Source organism: Diceros bicornis, chromosome 36 (genome assembly GCF_020826845.1).
Source record: "Diceros bicornis minor isolate mBicDic1 chromosome 36, mDicBic1.mat.cur, whole genome shotgun sequence".
Lineage (NCBI taxonomy): Eukaryota > Metazoa > Chordata > Mammalia > Perissodactyla > Rhinocerotidae > Diceros > Diceros bicornis.
Genome location: NC_080775.1, coordinates 6545225 through 6562904, shown reverse-complemented (window position 1 = coordinate 6562904; position 17680 = coordinate 6545225). Strand labels below are relative to the sequence as shown.

General features: G+C 40.6%; 1 protein-coding gene across 1 annotated transcript; it reads left to right on the top strand.

The window, feature by feature from the left end:
* On the top strand, window positions 1–14212 carry TUBAL3 (tubulin alpha like 3). The gene is given in 5 exon segments (XM_058532815.1): window positions 1–48; window positions 3811–4090; window positions 10886–10938; window positions 10940–11042; window positions 12424–14212. Coding segments are annotated over 5 exon segments (1425 nt in total). The 3' UTR covers window positions 13365–14212.
* The last annotated feature ends 3468 nt before the right edge of the window (window positions 14213–17680 follow it).

The following is a 17680-nucleotide window of genomic DNA, read 5'->3' as shown; positions in this document are numbered from 1 at the left end:
ATGCATTTGGAAGTGGTGATGGTCGAGGTGTACGGGTGGGAAATGGAGGTAAAAAGGACAATTTATTGGTTTGCTCTATGTGTTTAGGGATTGTTTGAATCTTAAATTTAAGAAGATATTCATATAGTACTTATGCAGTAGAAAAAGCTGTTTGCTGTTGCAGCAAGTTTTACTCATACTCTTTCCTTTCCCCATCAATACTTAATACAATCTTCATATTTTTTTAAAAAAGACATTTGTTACTTTCAAAATAGGTATAAGTCAGAAGCAGATTTGGATAAACTCAGAGTAATTTGTCTATAGCTGTGCACAAACCTTATCTCAGGTGTTCAGGCCCACCAAGGCTGCTTTGAGACTAGAGAACTGAAAAGCTGGATAGAGGCTGTGCTGCTTTAAGTAAAGAAGCGTCTCAGCCCTCAGATGGATTCATTGCCTGCCCCATGATAAGGCTTACCTAGGCGCTCCATCCTCATTACCACGGGGCGGAGGGGGCATCTTCAGATCAGCATGGTAAGTGGCTACGGTACTTGTGCATTGTTGACAGTGTTGCTCTAGTGTCGTAGCAAATTTTGCTCATCATATTTGACCCTTTTCCCCACCAAACAATTCTTAATTAATTCTTAACACGAGAGAAGAAATTTTTAAAGAGACATTTGTTTCTTTCAATATCCGTGTTTAAAGGGGGTTTGGATGCGCGTCTGTGTTCACCTGTAGTTTGGCTGCTTTTAGTAAAAACTGTTGATTTGCAGTTGTCACCACCTTTAATTGAAGCGCTGAGGCAAACCCCTCTCCTTCCTTTAGTTTTACATTTGTTTTATACTTAGTTGTGCTCACTTTTCTGTAGAAATCAATTGCTTCACTTTTAGTTATGCTTTCAGCGTTCCTGGGGACTTCAGACCCAGGTTCCATTGCTAAGCTCATAAACGCATGGCAGGGTAAAGTGCACAGACATCTTAGTCCTGTCTTGAGTTTAGTTCTTTGGGGACGATAATGAATATAGTTACTTACAATAATTCTGTTTGGGTTCCACCTTTAAAGATCCACTTTCCCTTTAATCTCTTATGTGCCACTCATGGTAACTTTTAGTATCTTAGAATTTTTAATTCTTAAATGGAAGCCACCTCTCCAACTGCATTTTCGTCTTTGATCTTCTCACCCCGTTGGAGTCTCTCTCCAACATTTTAAGGATGTTTAAATTGAAAATTTATGCCTTGAAAATTATGCCTCCCTACCTGAGGGATCCTTGTGGTACAGAAATGTTGTGTCTTGACTGTATCAATTTTGGTATTCTGGCTGTGATATTGTACTAGAGTCTTACAAGATATTTCCGTTAGGGAAAATGGATAAGGGGAACATAAGATCTTTCTGTATTATTTCTTACAACTGCATATGAATTTACAATTGATATTTATCTCAAAATAAAAAATTAATTAGAAAATTATTCCTTCCTAGTAATTCAAATAAGCTTTGTAGCAGCATTTATTAACATGCTGTGACTTATCAATGTTGATATTCAGTGGGCATTTTACAATCTTATATTATTTTATAGTGTCACTAGTATTTTAACAGATAGTTGGGGAAGGAAGGAAAGGCTAAGAGAAGCATAAGGTGAAGATAGCCTTCTGTACTCTAGGACACAGTTATGTTATAAACTCAGTCGTTTCTCAAACCAGGAAGGGCAAGATTGGTCCTTCTTGGGCCAAGTATTCCTGCCCAGTTCAAAAAGGGCAGAGTCAATCACTCCTATGTCTGAATCACTTGGGTAACAGCTCATATGAAGAGCAGCAATTTTTTTTATGTTGGTGATTATTTTTGCTGTGAATATTGTGAACAAATGCCACGTGTGCATCCCACAGGGACTGGGTGGTAAACAGCTAAGAAAGGATGTTGTAAGGGAAATCTACTGTAAGTGGTTTTAATGATGTAGAAGCAATGAATTTCCCCCCTCTTTTAAATTTTTACCTAAATCTAGGGATTTAGGTAAGGTTTGATCTGATTATAGTAGCTAATGTACTGAGATCATTTTAAGTCCAACAGGAGGGGAGAGGAATGAAACTGTGCTTTGCAGATAAGGGTATTAGAATCCTATTTATGATGGAATGTGTTGATTTGATTTTTTTGTTCCTGATAGAGGTTGGAATATTTGTTGGTACTAAGTGAAGTGCTTTCTAAATTGGGTTCACAGCCTTTGTCATGAGACTGATAGTTGCACAGAGAAGAAACAAGAGGGCAGTTCTACTCAAGTAGTGAACTTGAATTCCTCATAATGCACAGAGGGCTGTGTTATGCCTTGCGAATCAAGGAGACAAAGTACAAGGGTTTGATGCATCTGAGCAGGAACAGAGTCCAAGTCAGATTGCAGGGGTGTGACCGGCCAGAACTCCCTCCTCCGCTCCCCCTGACAGTGATCTTTTGTAGTTGAATCTCAGACCTTGGGAAAGTGCAGCCATGGACAAGGGCAGCGTTGCCTATCAGCTTATTAGGCAGACAGCTTGAAGGGCCCTCATGATGCAGGAGACAGGCCCTTCCCCTACAAGACCCCCAGCACAGACTTGTTCCAGGACCACCGGGAGTCAAAACTCAACAATATTAATATCAGCGACTGCTGTCCCTTTAGATTTTTAGGATTTAACTTTTTCTTTCCTTTTCTTAGATGAGTAGATATTTGTGTCTGTTTAAATTATAAAAAAAATTGTTTGCCTTTTAAATAAGTGTGAATGGTGATTTAAAAGAGGGATAGAGAAGTGGAGGCTGATGAGGGTGAAGGAAAACAGTAAAGTTTAAACAAGAAAGAAAAATCGCTTACTAACCAGATATAACTAGAGTTAATATTTTGCTGCATTTAAAAAAATTTTTTTCTATGCTTATTTTTAAATGTATTTGATTGTATAGTTTATATACAATTATACAACTTATATACTTTTTACTTAATATTTTATCATAAGCATTTCCCATGTCATACATTTTTTTTTTTTTTGGTAAATATTTAAGGGTTGCATAACATGCCATTGTATTGCTGTACCTTCTTTTAAATGCCCAACAATAGGTGAATGGTTAAGTAGATTGGTTCTTGGTTTTCACTCATAAATAATACTATGAATGCCATTCTGCTTAAATCTTTGCATTTTAGATTCTTTCTTTCTTTTGTAATTCATTTGTTTATGTCATTTGCCTATTTATCTAGTAGATGTCTCGTGTTTTTTTTTTAAATTGATGTATATAAAATTTCCTTATATATAGCATTTATATATGAAAGTCTATATATACAATAATTTTTATATACATCAATATTTTTAGTATGGTATAGTGTTTTTACATTTGGGGGTTGTTAAATCTATTGCATGTTTCCTTGGTAAATTTTCCACTATTTTTAAGCTTAGAACATCTTCCCTTATTTAGAGCACATATGAATAGTAAAGATAAGATCTCAAGATATGAAAAGGTAACATTTTAAATGTATTAGCAATGGGTTTTAATATGGTCAAGGCTATGCATTTATTTTGGTTTTGTTTCTTTCCAATAACTAGCTAATTGTTTTCTGGGTGAGACAGCTTAATTATATATATAGTGTTAACTCATTCTTATCCCATTATACAATAGGTGCTTAATTGACATTGTTGGAAGAAACTTTTTGATGGAATTGGACTCCTTGGTTCAGTTGTTCCTAAAGCTTACCTGTACCCTTGTTTTTGGTTTCCATGAGACACTTGTAATTAGCCTTATAATAAATTTTTCTTGTTGGCTTAAGCTAGCTTGGTTGCTGTTAGTTGTTAGCAGAAGTGGTGAGTGACGCAGTTCACAATATCTAAGAAAGCCTGCTTAGTTCTAACTTACTACTGCTTATTTCAGAGGGAGTCCGTTTCCATTCACATTGGCCAAGCTGGCATCCAGATTGGAGATGCTTGTTGGGAACTCTATTGCCTGGAACATGGAATCCAGCCCGATGGTGTTCTCAACAGTAAAAAGGATCAGTTGGAAAATGCTAAAATGGAGCACATGGATGCATCTTTCACTACCTTCTTTTGTGAGACAAGAGCTGGGAAGCATGTGCCCAGAGCACGCTTCATGGACCTGGAGCCAACTGTTATAGGTAATGTAAGTTTTACATTCTACTTAACCAGGTCCACAATCAAAACAAATAAATCAAGTATCAGTGGGTGGGATTATCAGATCATATGAGTCTCTCTGACCAGGGTCACGTGGACCTTTTCCACATTAACAGGGTCACTCAATGGCCACTTAGGGTGATCAGCATGACAAATATACCCAAGGGGAAGATGAGCTTCGACTTCTTTTTCAGTGTAATGAAACGAAGTAAAACTTTGCTGATTTCTCCATGCACATCTATTGTAACAGAATATGAAATCTCTTCCTGAATTTGAAAGCCAGTTGCTAGAAGCTTCTGACAAAGAATCTGAAATTTGGTATTACCTGCTTAGAAAGAGCAGAATATTTGAAAATGATTCCAAAGAAGCAATGAGCCAAAAAGATCTTCAAATTGTGGGGAAAATCAGTACAATGTTATGATTATTAATGGCAGATTTTGTAGTATCTTGTGCAGAAACACTTGTAATGGAGCTAGAGAAATGCTAGGGAGAGAAGGGGTCTTACTGACTTAGAAAAGCTAGAAAGGAGGGGTAATTTGGGTTTGATACTATGTATCAGTTATTTATTGCTGTGTAATAAACTACCTCCAAATTTAGTGGTTTAAAACAATAACGATCATTATTTGGTTCATGAAGCTGCAATTTGGATGGGGCTCCAAGGGGACAGCTCTTCTCTGCTCCATGTAGTGTCAGCTAAGAAGGCTCAAGTGGGTGCTGGAGGATCCACTTTGAAAGTGGCTCGCTTGCGTGGCTGGCAAGTTGGTGCTGGCTGTTAGCTGAAAGCTAGATCAGGGCTGTGGGGGACGCGGGCCTCTTCATGGGCTGCTTGGGCTTCCTGACAGCATGGTGGCTGAGTGCCAAGAACAAGCATCTCATGAGAACAAGGTGGAAGTCCATGGCATTTTTATAACCTAGCCTTAGAAGTCACATAGTGTCACTTCAGCTGTTCTTAGTGGGTTGAGGCAGTTACAAGTATCCACCCAGGGAGGAGACATAGACCCAACCTCTTGATGTGGAAATAGCAAGGTTCTAGAAGCACATGTGAGATGGGAAATATTGTTGTGGCCATCTTTGGAAAATACAATCTGTGCATACTCGATTGGGGTTCGTTTCCTTATCAGAACAGAGTCAGAATCAAGAAGTAAACTGGTGGAGAAAATAGATTGATGGCAATGTGAAGGAAAAGACAGAAAGTTTTATTAAAAGGGGGAAGTTAAGAATTGTGGCAGCCAAGATGCCTATAAACAGATTCAGCATTACTCTTCTAGGTGTTGTAAAAGAATTAAAAATGAGGAGGTATTGATGGCTTCCAGAACAGGCGAGACTAGTATGGAGGCTAAGAGAGGCAATTATGTTGTATTCTAACTTGAGTCATAAGTGCCCAAAGAGAATATCTGAATTTTTGTTTCAGATAAATGGGAATTTGCAGCTGTGAGCTTTGGCTGGAGTCTGGTGTCCCAGGAACCTGGGCAGGTGGAATATATCCCCAGAAGACTTTGGTAAATGTAGCTGAAGGAGCAAGGTGAGAGGCCACATCCCAGTACTATGGATATTGTAGTAGATATTTTAACTTGTGCCGATCCAAAGATGCTAAGCAAATAGGAGGTTTAAGGCCCAAGATCAAAAGCTAAGCAAGTCAGGGGAGAGATAGATGTCAAGCAAAAACCAGAAGAAATTCCCCAATCCTCTAGAACACAGCCTGGAGGGAGGGTGATTTTGAGGGTTTTGAGCTGGTCCAAACAAAGAGACATAAGCTCCAGGACTGAGGGAGAAGGCACTGATTGTCCTTGTTTTATTCGACAAATAAGAGAGCCTCATATATGCTTGACATTCTTCTTGACGTTGGTCTTCATGGAGCCTACATTCTGGTGGGGTGTAGACCTAAAAAACCAAATAGTGTGCCTGATGGTAATCTGTGGCATGGAGAAAAATAAAGCAGGGCCATAGGAGTAGGGAATGTTATGTGTGGGTGGAGGGGGTTCTTTTTCTAAAGACGTGTCAAGGAATGCCTTACTGAGAAGGGGGCGTGTAGGGATCTGAAAGAAGTGAGGACACGAGCCTTACCTCTCTGGAAGAGATCAGAAAAGGCTTTATGGACAAGGTGATATTCCATCTGAGTCTTGGAGACTGGATAGGAGGATTTTAATAGTTCACAGGTGAGAGAGAATGGAAAACATGAACAAAGACACATTCAGACACCTGTGAATATTGTTTCAGCTTGAAAACAGGGAGGATGTTGATATAGGGGAGTCATAGAAGGCTTAAACTGGAAAGGAGGCAGACCATGGAACTTCCTCGAATAAGATGTTTGGTGTGAATATGATAGGAAATAGGGGGCCAGTAGTGATTTTAGAGCAGGGGAAAGGCAGATTTAGAACTATACTTTAGTAATTAATCACGGGGATTTATTCATTAATTTATTCAACAGTTATTTAGCACCTGCTATGTGGTAGGTACTGATCTAGAAAGATAGAGTGGATTGGAGAAAGTTATCAGATTGTTGTAATGTGTGGACTTCATCTAGGCTTGTGATATTGAGAATGGAAAAGAGAACACTAATTTTGAGAGATGTCTGTTTAAAATAGAGCAACTGATTACATGTCAGTCGATGTTCTACAGAGAAGTCAGACGTACCACCCAGATTTTACTGGTTCACTAATGGAATTGATAAATGAAATAGGAATTCCAGAGGGGAACCCAGTTCTGTAGGAGTTAAAATAAGTTCAGTTTTGGGCATGAGGAATTGAGAGTGTTAGCAGGCTGGTCCCAGTAGAAACTGTGGAACCAGAGGTGTTCAGTGAGAAGTTAACAGAGTTGCAGAGTTATCCAACAGAGATGATATTGAAAGCTGTGAAAGTGGATCATCTTCCTGACCAAAGTCAGCCTGAGTGGTTTTAGAATGAAGGAAAGGTGGTTTTGGGTTGTGTTTTTCAAGTAGAATTCTATTGAGGATGTTTGTAGGCAGAAGCAAAGGAGAGAGAGTGAGTGAGGGGCGAAAGTTTCAGAGAGGGTGGGAGGGATCAGAAGCACTGAGAGGGAGGGTGAGTTGCCTTGCACATCTCCCTTCTTTCTCTCTCTTCTCTGAAGTAGAGGACAAAGGGATTTTGTGGCAAGGAGGGAGGTGTTCATTCAGGAGTCTTGAGATTGGAATAATGAGGGTGATGGTGTGTGAGAACTTGAAGAGGTTTAGAACTCTCATTTTGAGAAATAGAATAGAGGGCCAAAGTGCAGAATGAAGGGTCTGCTGAGTGTGAGTTTGAAGGGGTCCCAGAGAGCAAAGTTCCTGCCTGTCTGCAGCAGCACTGGAGTGGATGGTGGTACTTAGGCTTGCATATGAGGTAGGGACAGGGCAAGGAGGGGTTCTGGGCTGGCAGTGCACCTGTGGCTCTCATCATGGGACCAGCTGTGTGAAGAGACAAATGGAAATAATGTGAGGGGCGGGGGGGGGGTGGAAAAAAGAAAAGGCTGAGAGATTCAAGGTGATGATGAGAGAGAATTGAACATAATCCAATGAACATTTATTTCAGCAAGGTGATGGGAGTATACAGATGAATAAATACTGATCCCTTCCCTCCTTCTGTCTTAGTTCAGGCTGTTTTAACCAAATATTGTAGACTGGGTGCCTTAAACAACAGAAATTTCTCACATTTCAGGAAGCTGGAAGTCCAAGATCAGGGTGGCACCATGGTCAGTTTCCAGTGAGAGCCCTCTTCCTGATTTGCAGATGGCCGCCTTCTTGCTGTGTCCTCACATGGTGCAGAGAGAGAGATCATCTCTCTGTCCTCTTATAAGGGCTCTAATCCCATCATGAAGGCACCACCCTCATGACATAATCAACTCCCAAAGGCCTCACCTCCAAATACCATCATATTGGGAATTAGGACTTCTACATGTGAATTTGGGGGAGACACAAACTTGCAGTCCATAGCAGCTACTATTTATTAGTTGAGGAACTGCACAAATATTTCCCTTTAATCCTTTCAGCAACTCCCTCAGGAAACATTATTGTCATCCTTAATTTATAGACGAAGAAACTGAGTCTTGGGGACGTTAAAGAACTTGCCTTAGGTCATTGAGTTATTGAGGGTAGAACTGGGTTTGATGCCAGGTTTGCCTTCTCCTAAAAGCCATTCTCTTTTAACAGAAAATCAGCATAATCTCATGGAGAAGAAAATGTAGGTACTTATAACAACATTAATAAATGTATTAAGTTGAGCCATATAAAATTGCCAATAGATGACCATTTTTTTATCCAAAAAGGTCAATTGCATATAATGCAATCTAATGATAATGGAAATTTCTGCAAAGTGCAGAGGGATTACCGAGGAAGGAATGACTGACTAGGAGTCATGAAAGGACTCCTTGCAAGGGAGCAGCATTAGTAAATTCGCAGAAGCATGGAGGAACGTGCAACAGAAGTTCCGTGAGGCTGGAGTGTGAGTAGGAGAGTGATGGGAGAGGAGGCTGGAAAGATTGTCAGGGCTGGTCATGGGCCCAGGTAAGGGGAAGTAAGGAAGTGTGCTCAGAGAAAGGATTTTGCAAGTTTAAGATTTTGTGATGGACAGTTGTGAGTGATGGTGTCTCAAGTGGAGTGGAGCTGAATGGCACTGGAGGCAAGAAGGCTAAGGAACTGTCAAATAATCATGTTTAAAAACCATTGAAGTCCCTGGAGATGCTGCTTAAGGACGCTGGGCCGGGTGCCAAAGTCTCTGAGCAAAGTGGGAAAGTGCCAGGAAAGTAGAGTGGACGGTTTGGGCGTGCTTATGAGTGGCAGTGCTATAATCACTGATCCCTGGGAAAGTGGATTTTACGGAAAGAATTTATGGACCTAACCACCCTCAAGGTCTCAACTGGACATTGTCATGAAGAAGCAGCTTCTGTAAATTCTATAAATTCCCTCCTTAGACTGAACTCAGCCTTATAGCTTCAGGTGAGAAGCAAGTTGTCCACCTAGAATTATATGCCCTCATATCTTGTTGTAAAATCCCAACCTGGGTTTTTGTTTATGATGTGTGTATATTAGTTAAAATTCATTTAAACTCAATATGAGTAAATTTAAACATTTGGGAGTGTATAAAATTGTAGTTTAGAAATTCATGGTCATATACTGGAGAGCAAGGTGAACTGAGAGAACCATCTTGCTTTTAGAAAATTAGTGCATTTTTCCTTAGGTAGTGAACTTCTAGAACTAACTATAGGCATCTGGTGCCAAGGCCAATGAAGTAAATCTGCATACGTACATGTCATGAGGCCAATTTTATCGTTGTTATTTGTAATTGTTGTTATATGTGCCATGCATCATGCCCTATGATCTCATTTAATCCTCATAATAGTTCAATGAGGTAGGTCTTGTTATTATCCTTACTTGTGAGATGAAATAACTGAGGCTTAGACATGCTAAGTAACTGTTCTATAGCTAAGTTGGGAAGGAAGATGTGAGCCCAGGAAACTAATTCTTGAACACATGCTCTTACCTACAGTGCAGTGTCACCAGGGCAACATTCCCAAAGCCTGCTTAGCCCTCAAACACCACTGTGTAATTCTTCAGGAATCATGCTATTTGGGTAATTCTAAGGTGGGGAGAGTGGGACATGGGCCTCAGACATGCTGTGTTTTAACGTTTTCTCATGGTGCCTGGGGTTTTAAAAGGCAGTGAGGGCCGGCCCCATGGCTTAGCGGTTAAGTGAGCGCGCTCCGCTGCTGGCGACCCAGGTTCGGATCCCGGGCGCGCACCAACGCGCTGCTTCTCCGGCCATGCTGAGGCCGCGTCCCACATACAGCAACTAGAAGGACGTGCAACTATGACATACAACTATCTACTGGGGCTTTGGGGGAAAAAAATAAATAAATAAAATTATAAAAAAAAAAAAAAAGGCAGTGAAACCAGGCAAGGGTCAGCACTTGGTTGTACTGAATACTGCTGACACCTGAACACCAATTTCCCTGCTTCATGCAGTTATGTTAACTGCATTTGAGTCGTCTGGGCATTTGGGTTTGCCACGCTGTCTTTGTTGAAGCCTCTTTTTAAACATACTACTAATAATTTGCATTGGGATGCTTCTCCAGCACACAGTTGGCTATTTGTAGATAGAAATACTGGTCTTAAAATGTCGAAGTGCCACAGGGTGTGTGGTGGGTTGAATAGTATCTCTCAAAAGTCTATGTCCACCTAGAACCCAGGAATATGATTTATTTATAAATAGGGTCTTTGCAGATGTACTTAGTTAAGATGAGGTCATACTGGATTAGGGTGGGCCCTAAATCCAATGATCTGTGTCCTTATAAGAAGAAGAGAGGACATATAGACAGGGAAAAAGGGCATGTGTGATGGAGGCAGAGACTGGAGTGATGCTGCTACAAGCCAAAGAATTCCAAGAAGTGTCAGCAGTCACCAGAAGCGGTCACCAGAGAGAGGCATGGAGCAGTTTCTCCCTCAGAGCCTCCAGAAGGATCCAACCCTGCCCACACCTTGATTTTGACCTTCTGAACTGTTAGAGAATAAATTTCTTTTGTTTTAAACCATGAGGTTTGTTGTAATTTGTTACAGCAGCCCTAAAAACTAATAAAGAGTATATGATAGAAAAACCTACTTTCAATTTATATGAAAATAATAATACCTCTTTCTAGACTAAGGAAGGCCAATTCAGCAGTTTAAATCCATTCCTTTACCACAACACTGGGGGAAGGTAGGGGCGTCAGAGTACAGGGCTGTGTGAGAATTAGCCAAGGGTGAGCAGTTGAATGGAGTGGAGCGCACTGACCTCCTTTCCCCTCTGCAGATGGGATTTGTACAGGCAAGTACCGCTCACCCTTTCACCCAGAGCAGCTCGTTCGTTAGCAGAAAGGAAGATGCTGCAGACAACTATGCCCGAGGTCACTACCCTGTGGGGTCAGAGATCACTGACCTTGTGCTAGAGAGGATTGGAAAGCTGGCAAGTGGCTCACTTTTCCTTCTACGGGGCCTGCCCGAGTGCCTGGCATCCTGCAGGACACCTCCCGAGCACCACCGGCATCGTCTACCACCAACATCATCACCACCCTCCTCTCACCTGGGAGCCTCCTGTGGGTGCTCAGAGCTGGGAAGTGTCCTGATGTTGGCTTTGATTACATTTTGTTAAGTAGGAAAGGCGAAAGAAGCCTTCACACTAACTGTATAGCCCTCATCCACTCCTTTTTTTTTAAATTTATGAGGAAATTAAAAAAAAAAACTTTATTGAGATACAATTGACATAAAATGTGTAAATTTAAGGTGTACAGCATGATGATTTGATACATGTATATATTGCAAAATGATTACCATAGTAAGGTTAGTTAACACTCTATCCCTTCACATAATTACGTTTTTCTTTTGTGGTGACAACATTTCAGGTCTACTCGCTTAGCAGCTTTCCAGTATGCAATACAGTGTTGTTAACTTTAGTCACCATGCTGTACATTACATGCCCAGAATTTGAATTCATCTTCTAACTGAAAGTTTCTGCCCTTTGACCAGCATCTCCCTATTTCCCCCACCACCCAGCCCCTGGCAACTACTATTCTACTCTCCGTTTCTATAAGTTTGGCTTTTTTAGAGTCCACATGTAAGAGAGATCAGACAGTATTTGTCTTTCTCTGTCTGACTTATTTCACTTAGCATAATGCCCTCAAAGTTCATCCATGTTGTTGAAAATGGCAGGATGTCCTTCTTTTAATGACTAGCCCCCATCTACTCTTGCTTCTGCTAACTCGTGGTTTATCTTGTTATCACAGACTTCCAAAGCACTCTACACTCCTCATTTTCTGATAGTAACCACTATTTGTGAAGAAGGAGCCTCATCCTACCTGGAGATTAGTTATTCTGTTTACTGATAGTTAATTCTTTAAGGACCTGCCTCTGGATATCCTTTGTCTCATCAGTGTTTTGGTCTTTGGCATAATCATTAGGTAACACACTGCTTTTTTACACCAGCACAGTGGATTGGATACTTCATCTGCAGTAGGGGGGAGATTATATTGCTTCAATATTTTGCTAGTCGTTTTCTTTGTTATTGATAAAGACCTTGCTTTAGACCACATACAGAAAAATTCATGGAGGGCAGCAAAAGACAGTTGAATATTTATGCTTTCTTTATAGTAAAACTCTAAAGTGCTTCCCCCACTCTAGAAGTAACCGCTCAAGTGTGTTTCAAAGTAGATAGGTTTGTTGTGGAGTTAATAATAAATCAGGGCTTTCTGAAAGTTTTTGCTTGTTTTTGGGAACTTGTTGTGTCCCACCATGACCACTGCTTCTGGGTTTATTTGGCTGAGTTCTCTCCTCTCGTTTACTTTCCTCAGGCAGAACAGTGCAGTGGACTTAAGGGATTTTTGATTTTCCGAAGCTTTGGAGGAGGCACTGGATCAGGATTTACATGTCTCTTAATGGAGCGGCTCTCGATAGGATATGACAAGAAGACTAAATTGGAGTTCTCTGTCTGTCCAGCCCCCAGGACCTCCACTGCTGTGGTAGAGCCTTACAACTCCATCCTCACCACCCATTCCACCATAGAGCACTCAGACTGTTCCTTCATGGTGGACAACGAGGCCATCTATGACATACGCCATCATAAACTTGGTGTGGACTGCCCCTCTTACACCAGCATTAATAGGTTGTTAGGTCAAGCTGTATCTTCCATTACTGCATCCCTCCGGTTTGAAGGGCCCTTGAATGTGGACCTAATCGAATTCCAGACCAACCTAGTACCTTATCTGAGAATACATTTCCCCATGACAACCTTTGCCCGCATCGTCTCTGCTGACAAAGCCTACCATGAGGGGCTCTCCGTGTCACACATCACCGCTGCTTGCTTTGAGTTCTCCAACCAGCTGGTCAAGTGTGATCCTCTACTGGGGAAATACATGGCCTGCTGTCTACTCTACAGAGGGGATGTAGTCCCTAAGGATGTGAATGCAGCGATTGCAGCCATGAAGTCCTGGAACTCTATTCAGTTTGTAGGTTGGTGTCCAACTGGTTTTGAGGTGGGCATCAACAATCAACCACCCACAACGATGCCAGGAGGGGACCTGGCCAAGGTCCAGTGGGCTGTCTGCATGCTGAGCAACACCACGGCAATTGTGGAGGCCTGGGCCCACCTGGACTGCAAGTTTGATCTCATGTATGCCAAGAGGGTGTTTCTACATTGGTACATCAGAGAAGGCATGGAAGAAGGCAAGTTCTCAGAGGCCAGGGAAGATTTGGCTGCTCTGGAGAAGGATTATGAGGAGGTAGGGCAAAGTTTCTGATGCAAATATCACTGGTGAAAATGAATAAGTTGCAGTGTCATGCTTTCTTTTCAAGACATACACTTAGTGAGTAGAGTTCCCTCATTAGAAGAAAAAGGAAATCAAATCAAGCAAGATCCTAAGTGTCACACTGAATCAAACAGATCAATGTTAACAATGAGCACATATTTCCTTGTCTGTTGGTGTAATTCAGCACTGCTACCTGGGAACCTTCTAAGGCTTGGAGACCTTTGAATTTCTGGATCATATCTATGTTGTTTTTTTTTTTGTCAGAATGGAAACTTGACTTTATTCTTTACTTCCTCAACCAAGAGACTATGAAACCCTGAAGTTAGTGCTTTCTCTTTCCCGTGCCTGAGGTGGAAGCACATATTGATTATTGTTATTTCTCTATGTCTATAGTTTTCTTTTTTTTTTGTGAGGAAGATTGGCCCTGAGCTAACATCTGCCAATCCTCCTCTTCTTGCTGAGGAAGACTGGCCCTGGGCTAACATCCATGCCCATCTTCCTCCACTTTATGTGGGACGCCGCCACAGCATGGCTCGACAAGCAGTGCGTCGGTGCGCACCCGGGATCCGAACTGGCGAACCCCGGGCCGCCGCAGCGGAGCGCGCGCACTTAACTGCTTGCGCCATCGGGCCGGCCCCCTCTCCATGTCTATATTTTGTACATTGATTAAATAAGGAATATTTTCAACATGATTCTTTTCCTTCTTCCAGATGGGGGCCTTAAGGTCTCAGTTTGCTTTTTATACAAACAAACAAATAAACAAACAACAGGGATATTCTTGGGTCTTTCAAAAATTTGAATCTGTATGTCTTGCAAGTTAGAAAGTGAAACTGATCTCTTTCAGGTCTCCTGTCCTTGAGGAGGTGTGCTCTAAGTGTGGCCAGCAGAACCCTGTGTCAGAACCGTTTAAGAGGTTTAGAAAACACAGATTCTTGAGCTTCACTATGGACTTGCTAAGTGAGAAGCCCTTGGGATTGGAGGAGGTATGACCTGAGGATTTGAAGTTTAGAAAACACTTAGTGGAATTAATTTTTGGTATTAAACTGTCCCACTTTCAAACAAGTTGTAATTTAAAATGGACAAAAGAGCTATAAATCATTAAAATCACTAGCCAGATTTTTTTTAAATCCATGATGTTTAGTCTGACTAATGGTTGGAATTAAGGTGAACTAGCTACTGCAAAGATGCTTGCTTAGGCTTAGGTTGCCCTCGAGCTGATGGTAGATAGTTTTCAGGTGCCTCGTTCATTTGTGGTGTTTACCTTTCAGCCTTAGTCCTCCAGTTATACTCTCTCTTGGTCCAATGTGGTCAATGCTTTTGGTCAACCTAGACATCTGAAGGCAACAGTCTCTAAAGTCTTGGCTGGAGGCATAAAGTTGTGTGTCTTATTGTAAGATTTACCAAACTGCAACACTACCACCTTGTGTTTGCCACCTGGACTCCAGAACTGGCGCTCCATCTTTAACAGTTTCCTCATAGATGCTTTTACGTACTAGAATCACTGCCCTGAGATATGGCCTTCAAGAACTCAAACAATGTATTTTTTTTTGCCTGTCTTCAGCTCAAGCCATTGTCACCGTGGAGGTCAATGACCACAGTTTGGTGGAAATGATATTTAGATACCCTTCAAAGCCTGAAAGGTTTGGTTTTCCACTCTACTCACCTATCAGTGAGTTTTTGCTCAGTCCTCAAGTCTCTAAGTATTTGGCTGGATCCCCTTTGGACTCTACTTGCAAGGCCTTCTGCCAAGGGCTCAGTCTACGCTGACACTAAAACAACTTCATACCAGGGTTCCCTTTGGAACCCAAGGCCTGTTAATCCTAAAATGTGCCAGGACTTCCAGTACAGTAACAGGGAAAGGAATATGATTCTCATTCTCATGTCTCTGACTTGCTGTGATCAAACATTTGGAAGAAAGTAAAAAAAAAAAATTTCTTTTTCTGCAAATAAAAGGAGTGATTTGGTGAGCCTCACTGTCACTTTCACCAGATCCAACATAGACCAACAGTGGACTGTCTGGCTTTTTATTTAAGTGTGGAAGAAAACGTTCAACTCTTGAAGGAGCCTATGCTAGTGTCCAAATTACTGGGGGGCTCTATTTTTTAATTAACCAATGTCTTTTATGTTTGCATTTAAAAATCATATATGTCTTACTGAGCAGTAAATAAAGCTATTTGATGACCTAAATACTATGGACATTTCACATACTTGTAAACTTTAGAATTAAGTCTCCTAAAGAGTAGTTATCAAGACTCAAATAGTATTCTTTAGGCTGTTTTCTTTTAATCAAGTTTATCACTGTAAAATGGTAATAAATAAGATGGAAGAAATATTTAACTAGGTATTAGGAAAGGTGGATCCAAGTCGTGGTGCTGTTACAATTATGTGATCTTGAAATATATACTTAGTTTTTCCATATCTTAAAATCCTCATCTTGGACAAGGATATTTCTAAGACCCTTTCTAGTTCCAAGATTTTGTGAGTCTAAGAATTGATTAACTTGTGATACTACTTGCCTCTACATGCCATACATAAATATTAGATTTACCAAGTATTTTTCTTTATTTGTTTTCTCTCAATTAGCTTATTAAACATTCATTATTTTTAAAAAATTCTTGTAGTGGATACCCTAGAAATTACAACATTCAAACTTGACTTATTAGCATCTACCATGCCTAAGTGGTTTTACCGCTTCCTAGATAACGAAAAGACCATAGAATAGTTCAACTTTGCTTACAATCCTCCTGCCTTTGGTGTATTGTTACCCTGTATTTTAATGCTATATATATTTTAATCCCACAAGACATTGGTTATAATTGTTGTTTTAAACAGTGGGTGTTTGCTTAGATTTACCTTCATGATCAGTCTCTCTGGTACTCTTCCTGACTTCTTGCGTTATCATACTTCCATCTGGGATCATGTTCCTTCTGATGAAATAACTCCCTCACTATTATTATAATGTGGATCTGGGGTTGAGAGGAATGATATTTTCCTATTTTTCCTCAAAGAGTGAGATCACCTGAGATAGTGATTGAACAAACTCTGAGGACTCCAAGTGCTAATTAAATGTGATCTTCAGACAGGGACTATCTTCTCCATTTGTGCATCTACAGTGTCAGGCCTACAGTAGGTACTTGAATATTTATTAAATTGAAAAGCACCAGGAGATGATCTGATGTCCCACTTTATTGAAATCATATCCATCTGACTTTAACTTCTTATGTTCCTCTTCGATCTCCTCCTTGAAATTATTCTGAATCTTCACATATCCTCTACTATCCCAGAGGAAAAATGTTTTCCTTTACAAGGCCATTTATTATTTTTGCACCTTCTCCCCTTGACTCTATTTTCTAGAAGACCTAGCTCCATCAATCTCCCTTGCATATTGTCTTCCTTTCTCCATTGACTTTTTTTCTTTTCCCTACTTGTATGTCCAGGTCTCCTCCTTCAAAAAAATCAACCTTTTTCTGTATTCTACCACCCCCATAATATATTGTCCTATCTTTCCAATGTCAAACTTTTCAAAAGAATATACATTGGTCCCTTCATCTCATCTTCTTTTTTTTTTTTTATTTGTATGCCCGTTATTTTTTTTTTTTTAATTTTTTGTTTATTGCAGTAACATTGGTTTATAACATTGTATAAATTTCAGGTGTACATCATTATACTTATATTTCTGCATAGATTACATCATGTTCACCACCCAAATACTAATTACAACCCATCACCACACACATGTGCCGAATTATCCCTTTTGCCCTCCTCCCTCCCCCCATCCCCTCTGGTAACCACCAATCCAATCTCTGTCTCTATGTGTTTGTTTGTTGTTGTTATTATCTACTACTTAATGAGGGAAATCATATGGTATTTGACTTTCTCCCTCTGACTTTGCATAATACCCTCAATGTCCATCCATATTGTCACAAATGGCTGGATTTCATTGTTTCTTATGGCTGAGTAGTATTCCATTGTGTATATATACCACATCTTCTTTATCCATTCGTCCCTTGATGGGCACTTAGGTTGCTTCCAAGTCTTGGCTATTGTGAATAACGCTGCAATGATCACAGTGGTGCATGTATCTTTATGCATTGGTGTTTTCAAGTTCTTTGGATAAATACCCAGCGGTGGAATGGCTAGATCATATGGTAGTTCTATCCTTAATTTTTTGAGGAATCTCCATACTGTTTTCCATAGTGGCTGCACCAGTTTGCACTCCCACCAGCAGTGTATGAGAGTTCCCTTCTCTCCACATCCTCTCCAACACATGTTGTTTCCTGTCTTGTTAATTATAGCCATTCTGACAG